At 43.3% G+C, this 16329-nt stretch overlaps 1 protein-coding gene across 3 annotated transcripts in view; it reads right to left on the reverse strand.

The window, feature by feature from the left end:
* The window catches only part of DOCK5 (dedicator of cytokinesis 5), a 211381-nt gene that overhangs the window by 144823 nt on the left and 50229 nt on the right, over positions 1 to 16329 (reverse strand). For all 3 annotated transcript variants that reach the window (XM_087866608.1, XM_045774032.2, XM_045774031.2), the window contains exon 2: positions 9277 to 9360. In XM_087866608.1, coding sequence (XP_087722734.1) covers positions 9277 to 9360 — 84 coding nt within the window. The remainder of the gene's footprint in view (positions 1 to 9276; positions 9361 to 16329) is intronic.

Here is a 16329-nt window from a genome sequence, read left to right on the forward strand (position 1 = left end):
TGTCCCGAGACCCCTTCAGTCTGGGTCACTTAGAAACCTACTTTGAGTTCCTCAGTGGAATGCATCCTAAAATGAAAGGGCAAAGCTGTACTTACAGACTCTGAAAGTGAACCACTGGGCTCCACTTTGAGAACCCAGACAGAGGCGCGGAGACGCTGTCAGGGGTGTGACAACATCAACAGTGGCAGAAACAGAGGCAAGGACCCAGAAGTGACGACGGCAGTATGAGTCCTGGTAGCAAAAGATCAGCAGAAAAGGCATGAACATGAACCACGTGGGACCTTCCGAGACTGTGTGAGCCGAAGACCGCTGGGTTCAATGCAAATGCCTTCTGCACTAACACAAGCAGGAGGGCACAGTCGGGGATACCAGTTAGACACCCGCTGCCACAGACATACAGGAGGGAGACTGCTTCAGCTTTGGATGGTCAGGGACCTCTCCAGAGACCTCTCTGCTTATTTGTCCCTCTCTGACCTGCCTGCCACACCTGTGGGTAATAGTAGCCCAGCCCAGACCTGGAGTGTGTGGGCTGGGGGAAGGGGGCCATATCCCTGGATAGGGTAGATGACCGGGCTATGCACCCCTGGAACAGATGTGCCTGCCTGCTCAGAGAAAACCAGCTCTTGAAAACAAGCAGAGGAGATGGGGGGGGGGGGGGCAGATGAGGCACGGTGGGCCCTGGAGGGGCAGGGGGCCCAAGGACACAGTGGACTTGGGAGAGCAGTGAGGAGTGCACCTGGCCAGGGCAGCAAGCGAGTGTGGCAGAGCCGTGGGGGAAAGAAGTTCAGAAAGAGCGCATCCCGCCATAGACAAATTCAGGGTGCCGGGAATCTTGTCTGACAGCTACTCAAAAAGCAAAAGAACTTCACCCTCTTTGAAAAACTATAGGTTAGGTCCAAAATAGAAGCATCATTTCCTCAAAGGCCTCACAACGTGGAAAGAACATTCTACTTGGATTCCAGAGGACCGTGGTGAGAATCAAAGCTCTACCATTTAACAGCTGTGTGAAGTTTCAAGTTTCTGAACCTGATTTTCACATTTACTAAATGAGGACTGGGAACGCTGGTCTCCCATGACTGTAATAGCTAAGATTCAGTACAAGAAAGCCCTCAGTTCAATGCCTGGCACACAGAGGGGCGTAAAATGCCAGATAAATTTGGAACCGAGGGTCCCAGTGACATAATCCAGGGACTAACTCCCACTTCCAGGGCCGTCGTCTGGTTCCTGGGCTAATGATGGTAGACTAAAGTTCTTTTCTTTGTTTTCTGAGGAATGTGTCTGTGCTTCCTGGAAGAAGGAGAAGAACCTGTCTAAATTATTCTCAAGTTACTGACAACGAACAAAGCTGAAGTATACTTAAGGCAGCTGGGATACCAGGCGGGGGGTGGGGAACTTTACTACAGAACCGTAGCACCCGATAAGATAAGACTTTCATCTTCCAAGAGAATAAGTTCCCTGTCCCCAAGAAAACCATAGAGAAGATGACTTTAATGGAAAGGTAACAAGAAAAAGTAGAAGGAACAGGTTGGGTGACAGAAAAACTGTATGACAATGGCTAGAATGATTGAGAAAATAGTGCTGGGTAACTCAGGGCCTGAACAGATACGGAATGCAGCCAAAAATGAACTCAGAAGTTACCCAAATAGGGTCTTCTAATGCCTGACTTGACATTTAGTGGGGAATGAATGTGACAGTAAGACTAATTAAAACACCCACCCCTTCCCATCCCTTCAATTCCAACTTTAGTGACAGACTCTTCAGCCTGCATCGGTGAGCACTGAGCAAGTATTCGAGGTTAGGAATTCAGTATTGATTACTCCTGCCATTTAGAAGATGGACTGAAGTATTCAGTACAGTTGTTAAAAATCTCGTACTCCTGTTGTCAAAGTTAAGTGCACACATATTTAATATTGGTCAGATGACAAACGCTGGGGACATACACACAGGATGTAAGAGTGAGACTAACAGTCCGTCTATAACAAGCACCCTTCCTCTCTTGCCCTGGCCACAGCTCTGTGTAGCCTGGTCACACAGGGAGTGGAGGCCAGGAAAAGAACCACAGTTCCCTGCGCTTCTCAGACTCATTGGCAGCATTTGGGTTTTTCAGGCAGCGTGTTTTCTATGATGGTTTCCATTGAATGATTTGCTTCCTTGGGTTGAATAAAACGGGGCACTCCAGCACAGAGTGGGTACTTATGATGCCCACGTCCCCTTAGACGCTTTCTGAGATCATAAATTGCTCTCATATTACTATGAGCAAAGTAAAGGCATACATTAATCTTCTCTCTCTAGATATAAGCAAAAGGAGAAAAATCCTATTCCTATTTGCCCTCAATCTTAGACTTCTGTCTAGGACTTTCTCTTTACACTAATTCTTCACTGAGTCGTACCTAGCCCCACAATGATTTGATGTGCCACGTTTCCCAATGGAGATAAGACACCCAACACATTTTTGGTAAGTTATACACCAAATAATGTGAAAGGCCCCACATTCAGAGCTGTGAAGGGAGCAATGAGTGGTTATGTATATGTGTGGGATGGAAGGGTCCTGCCCACCACTTTGCCACCTTCTTGACCCCTTGATCCCACCAGGATTCCTTGGAGACCAAAATTTATGCGACACCAAAAACTCATGAGAACATTCCTCCAGAGCATCCCCCGAAACGTCTGTGCTTTCAGGCTGAGTTTGCCTCCTCTGGTGCGTGGGCAGCCGTTCAAATGGGCCAACTCCAAGCGCCAGTTCCCGACAAAGTAACTGAATGAAGGCACCACTCAGAAAAAAATTCTGACCCCAAATCTAGAAGATCCCATGTATGCCTAATATACAAAGAACAGACATTTTAAAGATGGCATTTTAGAAGCACATTCATACATATCTCAAAAGGAAGAACAAGAAAAGGCATTCTCCTTTTGGTAAGATTAAATCTGAGAGGAGACTTCTCACCAGCTCTACTTTTTAATTAGTTTTTCTGTAAACATACTCCTGCCGCCACACTCATCTTTTGAAAAACACATCTCGGGAACAGATGTCCCCAGTAGTAGTAGCTGACATGCAGTGCTTAAGGTAAAGGTCAAACAGATGTGGGAAGTGGCCGGCACACTCAACAAAATGCCACACGGCCTCATTTGCTTTCCAGGCTGGTGCCAGAATGTTCGCACGCAGTCCTTATCACAAAATCCAAGCTGTTGGGCTCACTGCCACTGATGTTCGTGAAAGGTAGTTGTTTTTATAACTAGAACATGGTGACTATGGATTCTCAATTACAACGGGGTAACAAAAGTAAATGAAAGTTACAAACACATCAAATGCCATATCTCAGCTTACACCCAGTAAAACTTTATACATGCTGTTAAGAACTGATTTTTAAAAATTAGCTCCAATTTTCTTTGTTTCTCATTTGTCTATGACCATTGGGTACGGCTGACCAAATAGAGAGGGCAAAGAAAAGAGGTACGATCAAGGTACGATCTAACTGTTGTTCGTACAGGTCCGTAGGACGTGACAATCCATCTTCTTGACTCAGACGTTCTGAAAGAGTTCAGTAAGACCTTACTGTGTCAGATGGTCCAATCAGCATATCTTGGAGAGATGATTAAGCCTCCGCTTGAAACAATTTCAAAAGCACTGTCTTCTTTTTCATGCTTCTGTTACAAAGTTTTGTCAACCAAGGAGACAAAATTCAGTGCCATGTAACTCTACCGCTCTGCCATAAGACTGCCCTCTATACCTCAAAATAAAGCCTGCTTTATAAAGATAAGATTCAAGATATGTACAGCTCAAGTCACAATCCGTATTAATTCCCTTTATTATAAGGGAATGGATTTCTTGGTTAAGGTGCATTTTAAAACTGGCCTCATTCTATATAGAAGAAATAACACGGGTATATTAGGGATCTCCTGTATATACACAAATGCTTCTTTTTATTTCAGCTTTTCAGGACTGCCTGTTTCGTCTGGTTCCAATGCCATGATTTGTGCTATCCTTTGGGTCCTTACATATTACACTAAAACTGTACAAAGCTTTATGCGGTGCCTGCTTCTGTAGAGCCTGGAACGCCTTTGAGACATTATCTCATTTTGTTATGGCCAATTGTGTTATGCTTACCCCCAGAAATCACTGTTAACACCAGCCACCCTCTCTCTTGAGCTTGTGAGTGGTTTATGGAGCTGAAAACGAGTTACCAATGGATATGAATCAAACGCAGGAAACCAGTACCCACTGGTGGAACAACAGACCCTGGGCATTAAATCACTTATGATTGGAATCTGGTTAATCACAGGAGAGGAGAGCGTAATGGCAAAAGGAACGCTGTAACCTTGTTTTTCAGAGCACTTTCAATCAATCACTTTCGATTCAAAATTTCAGATGCAATTTCAGATGCAATGACGACGATATAAAGAGTTTAACTGTCCTGCCCAGGACGGTCACCCTCGATAGGGACAAAACCATCTGATCTGAAGTAGCCCTCTGCCTTTTCCCTCCTCTCCCTGTCCATCACTCGCATCTTTTTCTGGTCCTGGTAATACCAGCCTTTCTTCCTCGTTGCACTTTTAAGTCTCTGAACTGTTTTGTTTACTTACTTTGTTCACTTGTTTTTGTCTCCTCTAATGGAAACCCTACAAGAACACGAACCTTGCTGTTTTGTCACTCAGGTGACCTCAGTGCCTAGAACATCTCTTGGGCTCAATAAATGTACCTGGCACATAATAAGAGCACAATACTTGCTCAACAAGTATTTTTGAATGAATAAATGACCACAACTAGAATCTCCAGGTAGCAGTGATTTTTCAGCCATGCCCATGGATCTGGGGTGGGAAAGAACATTCTAGATGGAGAACAGCTGTCTCACTACCAAATCCCTTGTCTGGTTAAAGAAGCAAGGCTGTGAAAGGTGAGCGGTATTATAGCTTCGCAGTCAATTCTACTTCCCTGCCCCTATTTTTAGTAACAAATGAAGGTCAGGGGCAAGGTGACAGAAAGACATGAGTGATAAGTGACAGCATTTGGGCTATTTTGGAGCAAAACTCAAGTAATCAGTCTGGCAGTTCCCAAAAGTTTAAACATAAAAGCAATTCCACTCCTAGGAACGTACCTAAGAGAACTGAAAACACATGTTCACACAGAAACTTGTACATAAATGTTTATGGCAGCATTATTCAGAATAGGCTAAACGTGTAAATAACCCAAATGTCCATCACCTGGTGCATGGATAAGTAAAATGTGATACATGCATACAACGAATTTTATTCAGCCATAAAGACAGGAAGTACCGATACATGCTATAATGATGATGAACCTCGGAAACACTACATTAAGTAGAAAAAGCAGCTAGTCACAGAGGACCACATATTATATGATCCCATTTACATGAAATGTCTAGACTAGGCAAATCTACAGAGACAGAAATTAGGTTGGTGGTTGCTCAGGGCTGGGGGATAATGACCACCAAATGGGTACAGGGTTTCTTTCTGGGATAATGAAAATGTTCTGAAAGTAGATGGTGATGATGACTGCCCAACTCTGTGAATGGCGCACTTTGTAAATAACCATTGAATTGTATGCTTTAAATGGGTAAATTGCACAGTATTTGAAACAGAGCTCAATAAAGCTGTTATTAAAAACAAAAGCAGAAAACTCGTGTAATAACCAAATCCTTCTGCAGTCTGCAAGGGCGGGGAAATGTTGGCACCTCCCGTATTTCCCTCATGGAAGGAGAAGAACAGCTCTGCCTATTATATCTGGGGTTTTATGAAGGTGACCCCCTACCCCTCTTACTCGCCACACTAGCTTGCCTTGCTCCAGAGGGCTTGCCTTGGTCTCGTGTTTTATCTTCACTCATTTAGCAGACTTCTGCAGAACACCTACTCTATGCCAGGTGCTATGCTAAGCACCGGCCCTGAAATGAAAGGGGAGCGGGCTTTGCCTTCAAGGAGCTACCACTTTCATAATTATTCATTCGACCACAGGGCAGGAAACAGCAAAAGGAAGAGTCCTAAGTGGTATTCTGTGGCGGGTTGTGGGCAGACAAGAATTTTCCGTATCTGGGCTCCAGAAAGGTAGACTGCTGTCCACACCGGAAAAAGCACACACGGTCTGGTATGTGAATATCGCAAAGGCGGCCGGGCAGAGCGCGCAGTGGGGAGCCCCGGGAGCCAAATCGGACAGGAAGCTGGAAGACACAAAACCCCTAAGGCCATGAAATAGTGCCAGCATTAGCTTTAAATTCCATCTGGCAGTACTTTGGGTGTTTCCATTCTGTTTATTTGTATTTTTTTAAAGGAAAGAGGAGATGGGGAAGGAGGGAGAGAACTCAAGTTATTACTCAGCATTTCCACCGTGTTTAATGTTTGCAAAGTATTGCTGCCCTCACTTAGTCCTGCATTGCCTAAAATAATAAAGGACTCTGAGAACCCAGCCAAGAACTCAAAGTACTTAGGAGATATAAGAACCTATCACTGCATCTGGCAAGACAGGCACTATTAAAAAAAATTAATCCCATAAAATAAGCACTATATAAAAGCTTAATCCAATATAAGAGTCTTTGTAAAACTGACAGGCCACTTGGTGGTGGTAAATGAACTCCGTCAGCTCATGTTCTAAGTTTGCCCATTCATACCTTGACACGTGGCAGTTTTGCCGAATGGGCAAGGACATCCTTTTTCGACATGAAAGAGTCCTATGGCACACCAAGTATTTTATGGTAACAATTCCCAGGCACACCAGCTTCCTGCTGTCAGGACTGGAGCACCAGGATCATCATATTCAAGATGCGACATTGATAAAGTGGCAGGTTTTTGTGTGATTGTCTATCAGCAGGGCCAGCACCGGCAAGCACACCACTTTATGAGCTGCAAAACGCTAGAAGCACTGTGGCTTTTGGACTCAAGCTCCGGAAGGTACTTGGAATGGATGTGTTTGTGCGTCTCTGATTACATTTATATTCAACCAAGCTCAGTGACCCCTCGGCTTGCTCCAGAGGAGTGCTACCTTTAGGAATGTTCACTGGTCAACTGGGAGACTACTCAGTAAAGTACAGAGAGGATGCAAATAATAAATGCTTGTTAATATGAATCCTAGGAGGACAAAGTGCTTCAATTAGCTACTTCGAAAAATATGTTGGGGTCACATAGAGATGAAAAAAGAATCTTGAAAATGTATTCAAAAGACATCACCTACTTTATTTCCAATCAATTCTCCACTCTTCCCTCCTACACTCCACTAATACACTTAGAAAAGCTTGACAACACACACATATGCACACAAACTGAAAATCTAACATGATAAAGTGGGAATTATGAGGTCAAGATCTGAAAAAGACCAAAACTCAGAAAGATGAGACCAGCGTCTGAGGCTGCTCTCTTCTTGGGGCACTTGTCCAATTAAGAAAAGTGTCCTGAATGCCTGAGCAGCATTTCTGATGGCCTCATGGGTCCAGGAGAACAAAAACTGGAGTCCTGGACTGCCAATGAGTTGGCCGTAATTTCAGACAAACCAGACTAAGGCAAAAAAGCATTAGTACAGACAAAAACATTGGTAAAAGATTTAATAAACAGGAATTAAAAGCTCAAATTGCTTAATATAACAATTCTAAAGTTAAAGTTGTATGTACCTAAAAAAAGGTCTGAGAATACATAAAGCAAAAAATTGACATCACTGTAGATCACGGACATAAACTGCAAGCATGGTGGAAGATTTAACACGGTTCTCTCAGTGACGGAATATGAAGAAAAACATTAACATATAGCAAATTTGAAATAAAAAATGACAGGGAAATCAGAATCTAATTGTCATCTATAGAACTCTCACCCCATGATCCTAATATACATTCTTTTCGAGCCCATATGGAAGAGTTACAGAAACCGAACATACACCTTTCACCTGTACAGGGCAAAAACGTGTGCCCACTAGATAGAACAGATTAATCTGGCCCTTGACAAAGAGGTATGACTTAGTAAGGTTTGAGGGAACCATGATTTCAATAAGCAAAGGAGTCCTGAGATAAGATGATAGTACATTGTCCCTTGTGTCTCAGAGACTTAGGGACTACATGGAATTGTTGTTGGGTTGGACCTGAGACGATGAGGATGAAAACAGAAAAGAGAGAGTGGAGTGGGAAGAGCCCACACAAACCTCTTTCTCTTCTCCTTTCCCCTAGGAGCTGCATGATTGTACTTTAATTTGTGTGGAAGGGAGAAGCAAACACCTGCCCTCTGCCTAAAAAATAAAGGGAGGCAGCAGAAATAACAGAGTGTTCTGTGCAACTGGGCAGAATAGAATGACTTAGCTTTTCTATAGCCAAACCCTGCTTCCTTTCCGACCAGCTTCACATTCCCCATCCTAGGAATCCACGAGAGGTTCTTGATGACCACCTCTGCCATTCTACGTCACGAGCATTTACATGGGTCAGGGGGAGTGCAGATCCTAAAAATCTAGAGATCCTGATTCTAACAAGCCTCACTCTCTGAGAAAAGTCTGCCTAGCTTCCCACTGCATTTCTGTCTCAATCTTCAGAGAGAATAAATGGGCCCTAAAAATTGGTCTTTGCTTTGATCCTCGACTTCCGTGGCCTGGATACATGTTTGCTGTAGTCTGGGGATCTGAGTCAGAAATGTGGGCATGTAGAGGAGTCCTGCTAGGAATCTGAGAGTTTGAGTTGGAGCTAAAAACTTGGGATGGGGTGGGAGGTGGTGGGAGCAGACATGACGTATGCCTCTCAGACAATCAGGAGTCCTGAGTCCTACCCTACAGCCCACTAACAGGTTAACTGGAACCACCTCCCCGGCCCGAGCTAGTTGCAAGAAATATACTAGTGGGCTTTCTGGATCTGCTGTAGCCCTGACCTAATTCTGTGAAAGAATCTCAGCAACACCAGTAGGTCTCTCCCTCATTTTTCCCCCAATCTGGCAACATTTAGTGCTGAGTAGAAAGAGCCACTTAATCAGCAGTGCCTCCTTGGCACGACAGCCAATCTGGGGGCCCACATGGCTCCTCCCGGGCCAGCACTGTGGCAGATCCTTCTGCATCCAGTGCCTGGGCTTCAACAATTCACATACTTTGAGAATCTGGTGTCTGGGCATGTTTGCACTCATGTACTCAACGGGCTGTTTTGAAATCACCCTCGGTACGAAACTGTATAACCTAAAGTACTTCCTGGATTTTTACTAGCACCGCTTCAGGAAGTAAAGCATGTTGATGTTTGCTGTAAGTGCCTTATTAATAAGTAACTCCCACCGTTTACCCCTTTCCCCGTCTGGCTGAAGGCCATCCAGACTTACCCTCATACATCTCCAGGATGTGAACCGTGTCTCCAATCTGCAAGGAGAGCTCCACATCTTGAGAGGCATTGTAGTTATAGATCGCTGGAAAGGAGAAACACAGGGGAGAAATGGCATCAGTGGTGGTTAAAATACAAGTCAGTAAGCAGCACACGCAGTGGCTAATGAATTACTTATTTAACAAATAACCCTCTATTCCATGCTTTTGTGTGAATCACCCACTGCAAGGCAGAGGACATCCTCCACAACCCCCATGACTGGTATGTTCCAGTCATTCTTCCATCCAACAAAAATTGGTTGGTTGCCCCTTGCATATTGTGTTGGAGACCAGTGACAGTGACAAAACACACAGATGTGGTCCTGTCCCAGGGGTATTTAATCATCTAGGAGAGGGAGGAAGACATTAAATGTATAATATTACAGAAACAACTACTTAATTTAAATTGTGGCAAGAGTTCTGAAAGAAAAAAAAAACAGGCTAGGGGCGCCTGGGTGGTTCAGTCGGTTAAGCGTCTGCCTTTGGCTCAGGTCATGATCTCGGGGTCCTGGGATTGAGCCTGGCATCAGGCTCTGCACTCAGTGGGGAGTCTGCTCCAGGATTCTCTCTCTCACTCTGCCCCTCCCCCTGCTCATGCTCTCACTCACACTCTCTCTAAAATAAATAAATAAATCTTTAAAAAAAAAAAAAAAAGAAAGAAGAAAAAGAAAGAAACCAGGCTACAATGAGAATATGCTGTGGGGTTCTTTAAGTCAGTTCCCTTATTCATCAGACAACAGCCAGCCTATAACACCGCTGAGCTTATAACCTCTAAGACATAGAACAAGCCACCTCCTCACTTCCCTGACACAGTAATTGGGAGTCAAAAGGCCACTGTGAGTCCCATCTACCCACGAGGAACGGACTGACACAGGGTGTGCTGCAGACATGGCTGCCTTGCCCCTGTTCCAGGCATCCTGGGGACCTGGATGGCCCCAGCACCTCCACATCAAGGTCACCTCAGTCACCACATCCTTAGGACCGGCAGTGACTGGGCCAGATTGTGAAAAATAGGCTAAGTCTTATAATTCAAAAAGATGACAACCCAATTTTAAGATGGATAAGAGCTCTGAAGAGACATTTTACCAAGAATCATATGCTGGCTAAGACACATGAAAAGATACACACCATCATTAGTCATCAGGGAAATGCAAACTAAAACCACAATGAGATACCACTTCACACCCACTAGAATGGCTCTAGTTTCAAAAAGGCAGACAACCGGTAAGAATGTGGAGAGACTAGAGCCCTCAGACATCGTGAGCAGGAATGTAAAATGGCCCAGCCTCTTCAGAAAACAGGTGGACAGTTTCTTAGAAAGCTAACCATAAATTTCCACCATGGCCCAGCAATGACATTCCCATTTACCTATGAAGAGAAATGAAAACACGTCTGTGCAGTGACTTTATGTGAATACTCACAACTGCTGTGGTAGGCAGAAACATAGCCCCCCAAAAGACAGCCACATCAAATTTCTGGAACCTGTGAATACTCCCGTGTGTGGCCAAACATTTGACTAAGTTAAGGAGCTTAAGAGGAAGAGATTTTTCTGGATTATCAGGGTGGGCCCTAAAGGCAATCATGTGTGTCCTGACGAGAGAGGGCCAAAGGGAGTTTGGGGAAATGCACAGAAGGGAAGGCAACTTGGAGATGGAGGAAAAGGTTGCATCAGGGATTGGCATTACCACCGGAGGAGGCAGCAAGGAATGGAATCTCCCCAGAGCCTCTAGAAGGAGCAAAATCTTCACCTTAGACTCTGGTCTTCAGAAACATAAAAGCATACATTCCTGTTGTTTTATGCCACAGTTTGTAGTAATTTGTGAAAACAGTCATAGGAAACCAATATAGCAACATTATGTGCAATAGCCAAAAAGTGGAAACAATTCATCAATTGATGAATTGATGAACTGATGAATAGATATGTTAACTAGGATATTTCCATAAGATGGAACACTACTCAGCAACAAAAAGGAGTAAACACAGACACATGCTACAACACAGCAGAACTTCAAAGACATTATGCTGAATGGCGGCCATATGTGAAATGCCGATTTTAGGCTTCCATTTATTTGCAATGTCCAGAATAGGCAAATCTACTAGAGATAGTACCGCCGATTACTGGTTGCCTGGGCAGGGGAGAAGAGGGAAGAGCGAATGAACACAACAGGCATGAGGGAGGTTTTCAGGGAGGTGGAAACACCCTCAAACTGGATTGAGGGGATGGTTACACAACTCTGTGAATTTACTAACATTCATTGAACTATATACTTGAAAGAGGGGGGATTTTATAGTACATAAATTAGAGTTCAATAAAACTGTTTTTTTTTTTTTTTAAAGTAGGTCTAGTTGTTACCCTCACTCTCTTGGTAAGGGATGTGCATCCTTCCAGGAAGAAAGAACCACCTCAGAGATTCAGTTCTAGCCATTTACCTGATGATTCAAGGAACCAAGATGTTCCCCATCCCTGCAGCTCTAATGAGCACACAAGGATGGTCATTCAATCCATCTGCCAGATCCCACAAAGGTCTTTAAAAAGCAAAGAAAGTTGTCCCCGCACTGCAAACTGTGGGTACTCACTGCTCTTTCTCGAACCTGCAATGCACCCTATGTCTGCAGCTTGACTGAGGCTTTCCCTCACCTCATGGTCTATCCATGAATGGAAGGAGCATATCTCCGGCCACATCTTTTTCAAGTGGCCTCTCTTTTTGAAGGGACTCACCCAAAGAGTGTTCTTCTGTAGTCTCAGACAAATTATGTTGAAATTAATGTACTATTGAGCTTTTGGACTAGACTATGAATTCAGAACAAGGTTGGGCTCATGAAGTGGGTTTGGAGAAACTACACCGGATTGAGATGTAGCAGTTAGTTCCCCATTGACTCCTATACCTCTTTAGGGGCTACTGGGCCATGGCTGCTATTCCACTGAAGTTCTCCTCCTTCATCCGAGAGTCAGGTGACTCAATGCTTTGTCCACTAAGTGTATGTCTGGTTTTCCGTACAGAACGTACATCTCATATCCTTGACTCCCCCTAGTCCCCATTCACTGAGTCCCACTGAGCCTGTTCCTTCCAGCGGCCCTGCTCACAGATGGAAACAGGAAGTAATGAGGTTGCTGTGTCACAATGTGTTGTGTAATGACCAAGCTCCAGCTCTTCCTCGTTCTTGTCATCAGGAAAGTAGGCAGAAACTCTCAAAGGCAACACCTAGCACAAACACCTACCAAGGACTGTTGTAAACACACACACACACACACACACACACACACACACACACACACATACACACACACTGTAAACCAATGTTTCCTTAACACCTTGATTCCTAAATCCTCCAAAATTATCCTAGCCTTAATTACCCACCTTAGCCTCCAATATCTGCCAAATTCTACCCTCTGCTCCAGTCAAGACTCTCACAGTGCCCCTAAATTCTGTGCTCAACCCACAGTTTATCCCCACTTGTAACAACAGCTTATCTTTTGCTATGTAACAATCCAAAGCTCACATTCACAATTCCACTCAACAAATAACTACAGACTCCCTATCACCCTGCATGAATCTGTTTCTTCTGACATCTGACATCATTTCCTTCCAACACAGTTTGGGTTTTAATCTCAGATAATCTTGATTGTCATCCGCCCCCAATCGGAAGGTAAACTCCTCACAATGTTGTTACATTATTTTACAGATGGGGAACATTATTTTTTCTGGTTGCACATTATTTTTCTGCCTTTCACATTTCAAGGCACTGGATTAGACCCAAAGAACACGCTCAAGGCACAACGGTGACTTTTATAGAATCTACCAATCGATTCAGTTATTCACCACTTCTTCCCCAAAACTTAAGATACTTACTTCTGTTTTCCTGAGAAGCAGCAGCTGTGGTTCCCCACCACTAATGAAAGAGATATCAAAATCACCTCTCCTGCCACTTTTTGCTTATTATACAAGAGAGAATCTACCTTTCCCAATCAAGCTTTCAAGGAGAGTCCCATGGGAAGCACAACCCTTCAAAAATGCCTTTCACTGGAGTAAAGTCACCTGGTAGAGGACATTCATCAGTTTCACGTCTTCGGGCAGAAGTACCAACAAGATTCCCAATCACTCAGAGCTGTCATCTCTTCATTCCAACGATGCACTTTTGAACCTTACCCTCACTCTCCCACCCTCTATTACCCCTCATTTCCATTGTATTTTATGGTTTCACTTCCATAAGTAATACAGTAACTATAAGAAGTGCATGCCACGCACCACATTATTTAATTAGGAAACAGATTCAGAAGGGGTAAACACCTTGGCCCAAGTAATCCAGCTTTATAAGTAGCAAAGCTGTTCCTAACGCTGGTGATGATGATGGCTTCATCACATTTTACAAGGCTGCTCCGGAACGGTGAAGGAACAGCCTGGAAACAGAGAGGGGAGCCTCATAGATTCTCAGTATGATGTCTGCCTTAGATTTCGCTCATAAAACGGAAATCCAGCTTCCAAACACAAGCTTTATTATATGGGTCAGTGACTGGTAATCACGTTGTCTGCTAGTCTGGTGCTATTTGAAGGACCGGCATACAGCTAGCTCTCAGTGGATGGTGCTTTCTTCCTGGAATGTGACTAATTATTACAGAGAAAGACAGATACAGGGAAAATAAGGGAAACTCTGAGGGTTAAACAAAACAGTATTGAAGACTCAACTATACCACTTACACACGCATGACCTTGAATGAGTTCTCAGTCTGAGCCTCAGTTCCCCATCTGTAAACTAGGCATCAGATCAGATAACTCGAAGGGTCCCTGTGGCTCCAACATCCTCTGATTCATGAAGTGATGATAAAAAGCAGGAGAAACAAGTTGTGCTGTTTTGACCTAGCAGGCCCACCACAATCTCTTGTTTTGTCTGAGGAAATTAAACAAGAACAGGGAGTTGCTGAATATAAATTGCCTCGCTGGCTGCTATGTGCAAGGTTGGGAAAGACGAATTGCTGGAATTTTTCCCTAAGCAGCTTACTGTTTATATCATGAAAGTGTAATTTTGCAGAGCCAAGTAGACAAGACAGTATGTCTACAAATGTAAAATAGTTTGCATTTTACCAAATCTTTGATTTGGCCTTTTCTTTTAAACCAGGCTTATATGAGAGAGGTGAAAAGAAAGCTGGGTGTTAAGATTATGCAATAAGAAAACAACAGAATACACGAATAGGCCTCAAAACGAGGCTCAGTTTCAACAGTGAAAAGTCTATGTGTTACTAGTATTTAATCTTTCTAATAAATTAGGTTCTTTCATGAATCCTCAAATTACAACCCCCTGAAGAATAACTAAAACATGACATTTCCTATTAGTCATTTGGTAGACTCTACAAAAGAAAGATCCAGCAAACACAGACCAAGGTCCCAATGTGAACTATTTACTATTCAGAATATTAAAAAGATGACCAAACTTCATCTTTTTCATTATTATCTTGATCTACCTACTTTCAGCCAAACACAAAAAAGGCACATCCCACCTTTGATCTTTGCCCCGGATTTAATGCAATGATGTCCTCAAAGGCCAAGTGGACTTTCTTCTTTAGCTCTTTAATTACAGTCTACTATAAGGATCAGAGAATCAGATTCAACAGTAGGTCTGACCCCAAGAAGTAAAAATCTGTGGTTTTATACTGATCATTCTATTTAGGTTGCAAACTAATCTTTTTAGGACAAGACCATGACGGCGCCTCTGTACTCAGAACATCCCGGCCAGGGGCCACCAACCCAGGACAGCAGCTTGCATTTCTCACCCATAGTACTCCACAGGATCAGGCTCTTTGGGGATTCTTAACTCCATTTTCTAGACTACTGAGGAAAATAGAGGATTTATTGACCAACTCATTGGTAATTCTTTAAGAAATCTCTATTTTAAGGATTATAGCTATTTATAGACAGAACTGAATAATACCCTTAACCGGAGAGATATTTCACAGATATTTCAACTATAGTTTACTGACTGTCTCACTGTTACCAAGTGATTACTATACACCATCTCATTTAAACTCATATGAAATTAAATTTACATAGAATATTTAAAGGAGAAAAGCTGAAAAAAAGGAAATTTGCGATTATGGGAGAAAAGTCTATATTCTACAAACGTGTGGAGCTTTCTCCCACAGCTTCCCCATCGAAAAAGTGGAGGCAACCGTACATTCCTCATTAGGTTTGGTGAAGCACAAAGAGGAGAATGTATGCAGAATCCCTAGGACCATGACCAGTACCTGGTGGACACTGGAAAAAATGGCAGTCACCTTCCCTTTCTCCCCTTTCCCTTTCTTGCTGGGTCCAGCTCCCCACTTTGAGCATGGTGGCACCCATGTCCTCAAAGATGGACACTTTCACCCTCACCAATAAGCCAGTGGAAGTCATTCAGTGAAGACTGGGAATCAGGAAGGCATGTGGAGAAGCAGAACCAGCTAGCCCAGCAGTCCTTCCAGGGTAAAGGCTGCTGGGCAATGTAGTGCAGGTGTCCCTAAGGACGGCAAAACCGCTTTACTGCAGGCAGCTGAGAACGGAGTTCCCCTAAGAAGCAGCATGGGAGTAAGGGAATATTTTAATATTTTAACCATTTTCTTGCCGTCCCTTCTAGCATTTCAACAGTGATTTAGCTGAGGAACCAGGGTTTTATTCAGAATAACAAAGATGCCTCAATCATGTACTCACTACAGTACTCTCAATCTGGGTACATTAAAACACATTCTAATATTACTCATGCCTACAGCTTCTATTCTTTTCCACTGATCTCTTTCTTGTTAAGAAAAAGTATAAGAGAAAAAAAATCTGAGGGCAATTAAGGAGGGTTTTATTGGTGAAGTTAAAAAAAAAAAAAAAACAAAAAAAACAAAAAACCTGACTTACTACTAAGTTCCGAACACCTTACCCTAAAAAGTAAGGTAGGAATCAGGTTCTTCTTGGTATGCATTCTTACCAAATACAAACTAAATAGAACTGAGATAAAAAATGATCAGCTCTAAGATTGCGTCCAGTTTACTGCAGCTA

The sequence above is a fragment of the Ursus americanus genome, chromosome 13 (assembly GCF_024610735.1).
Source record: "Ursus americanus isolate L20-20 chromosome 13, mUrsAme1.1.p, whole genome shotgun sequence".
In the NCBI taxonomy this organism is placed as follows: Eukaryota; Metazoa; Chordata; class Mammalia; order Carnivora; family Ursidae; genus Ursus; species Ursus americanus.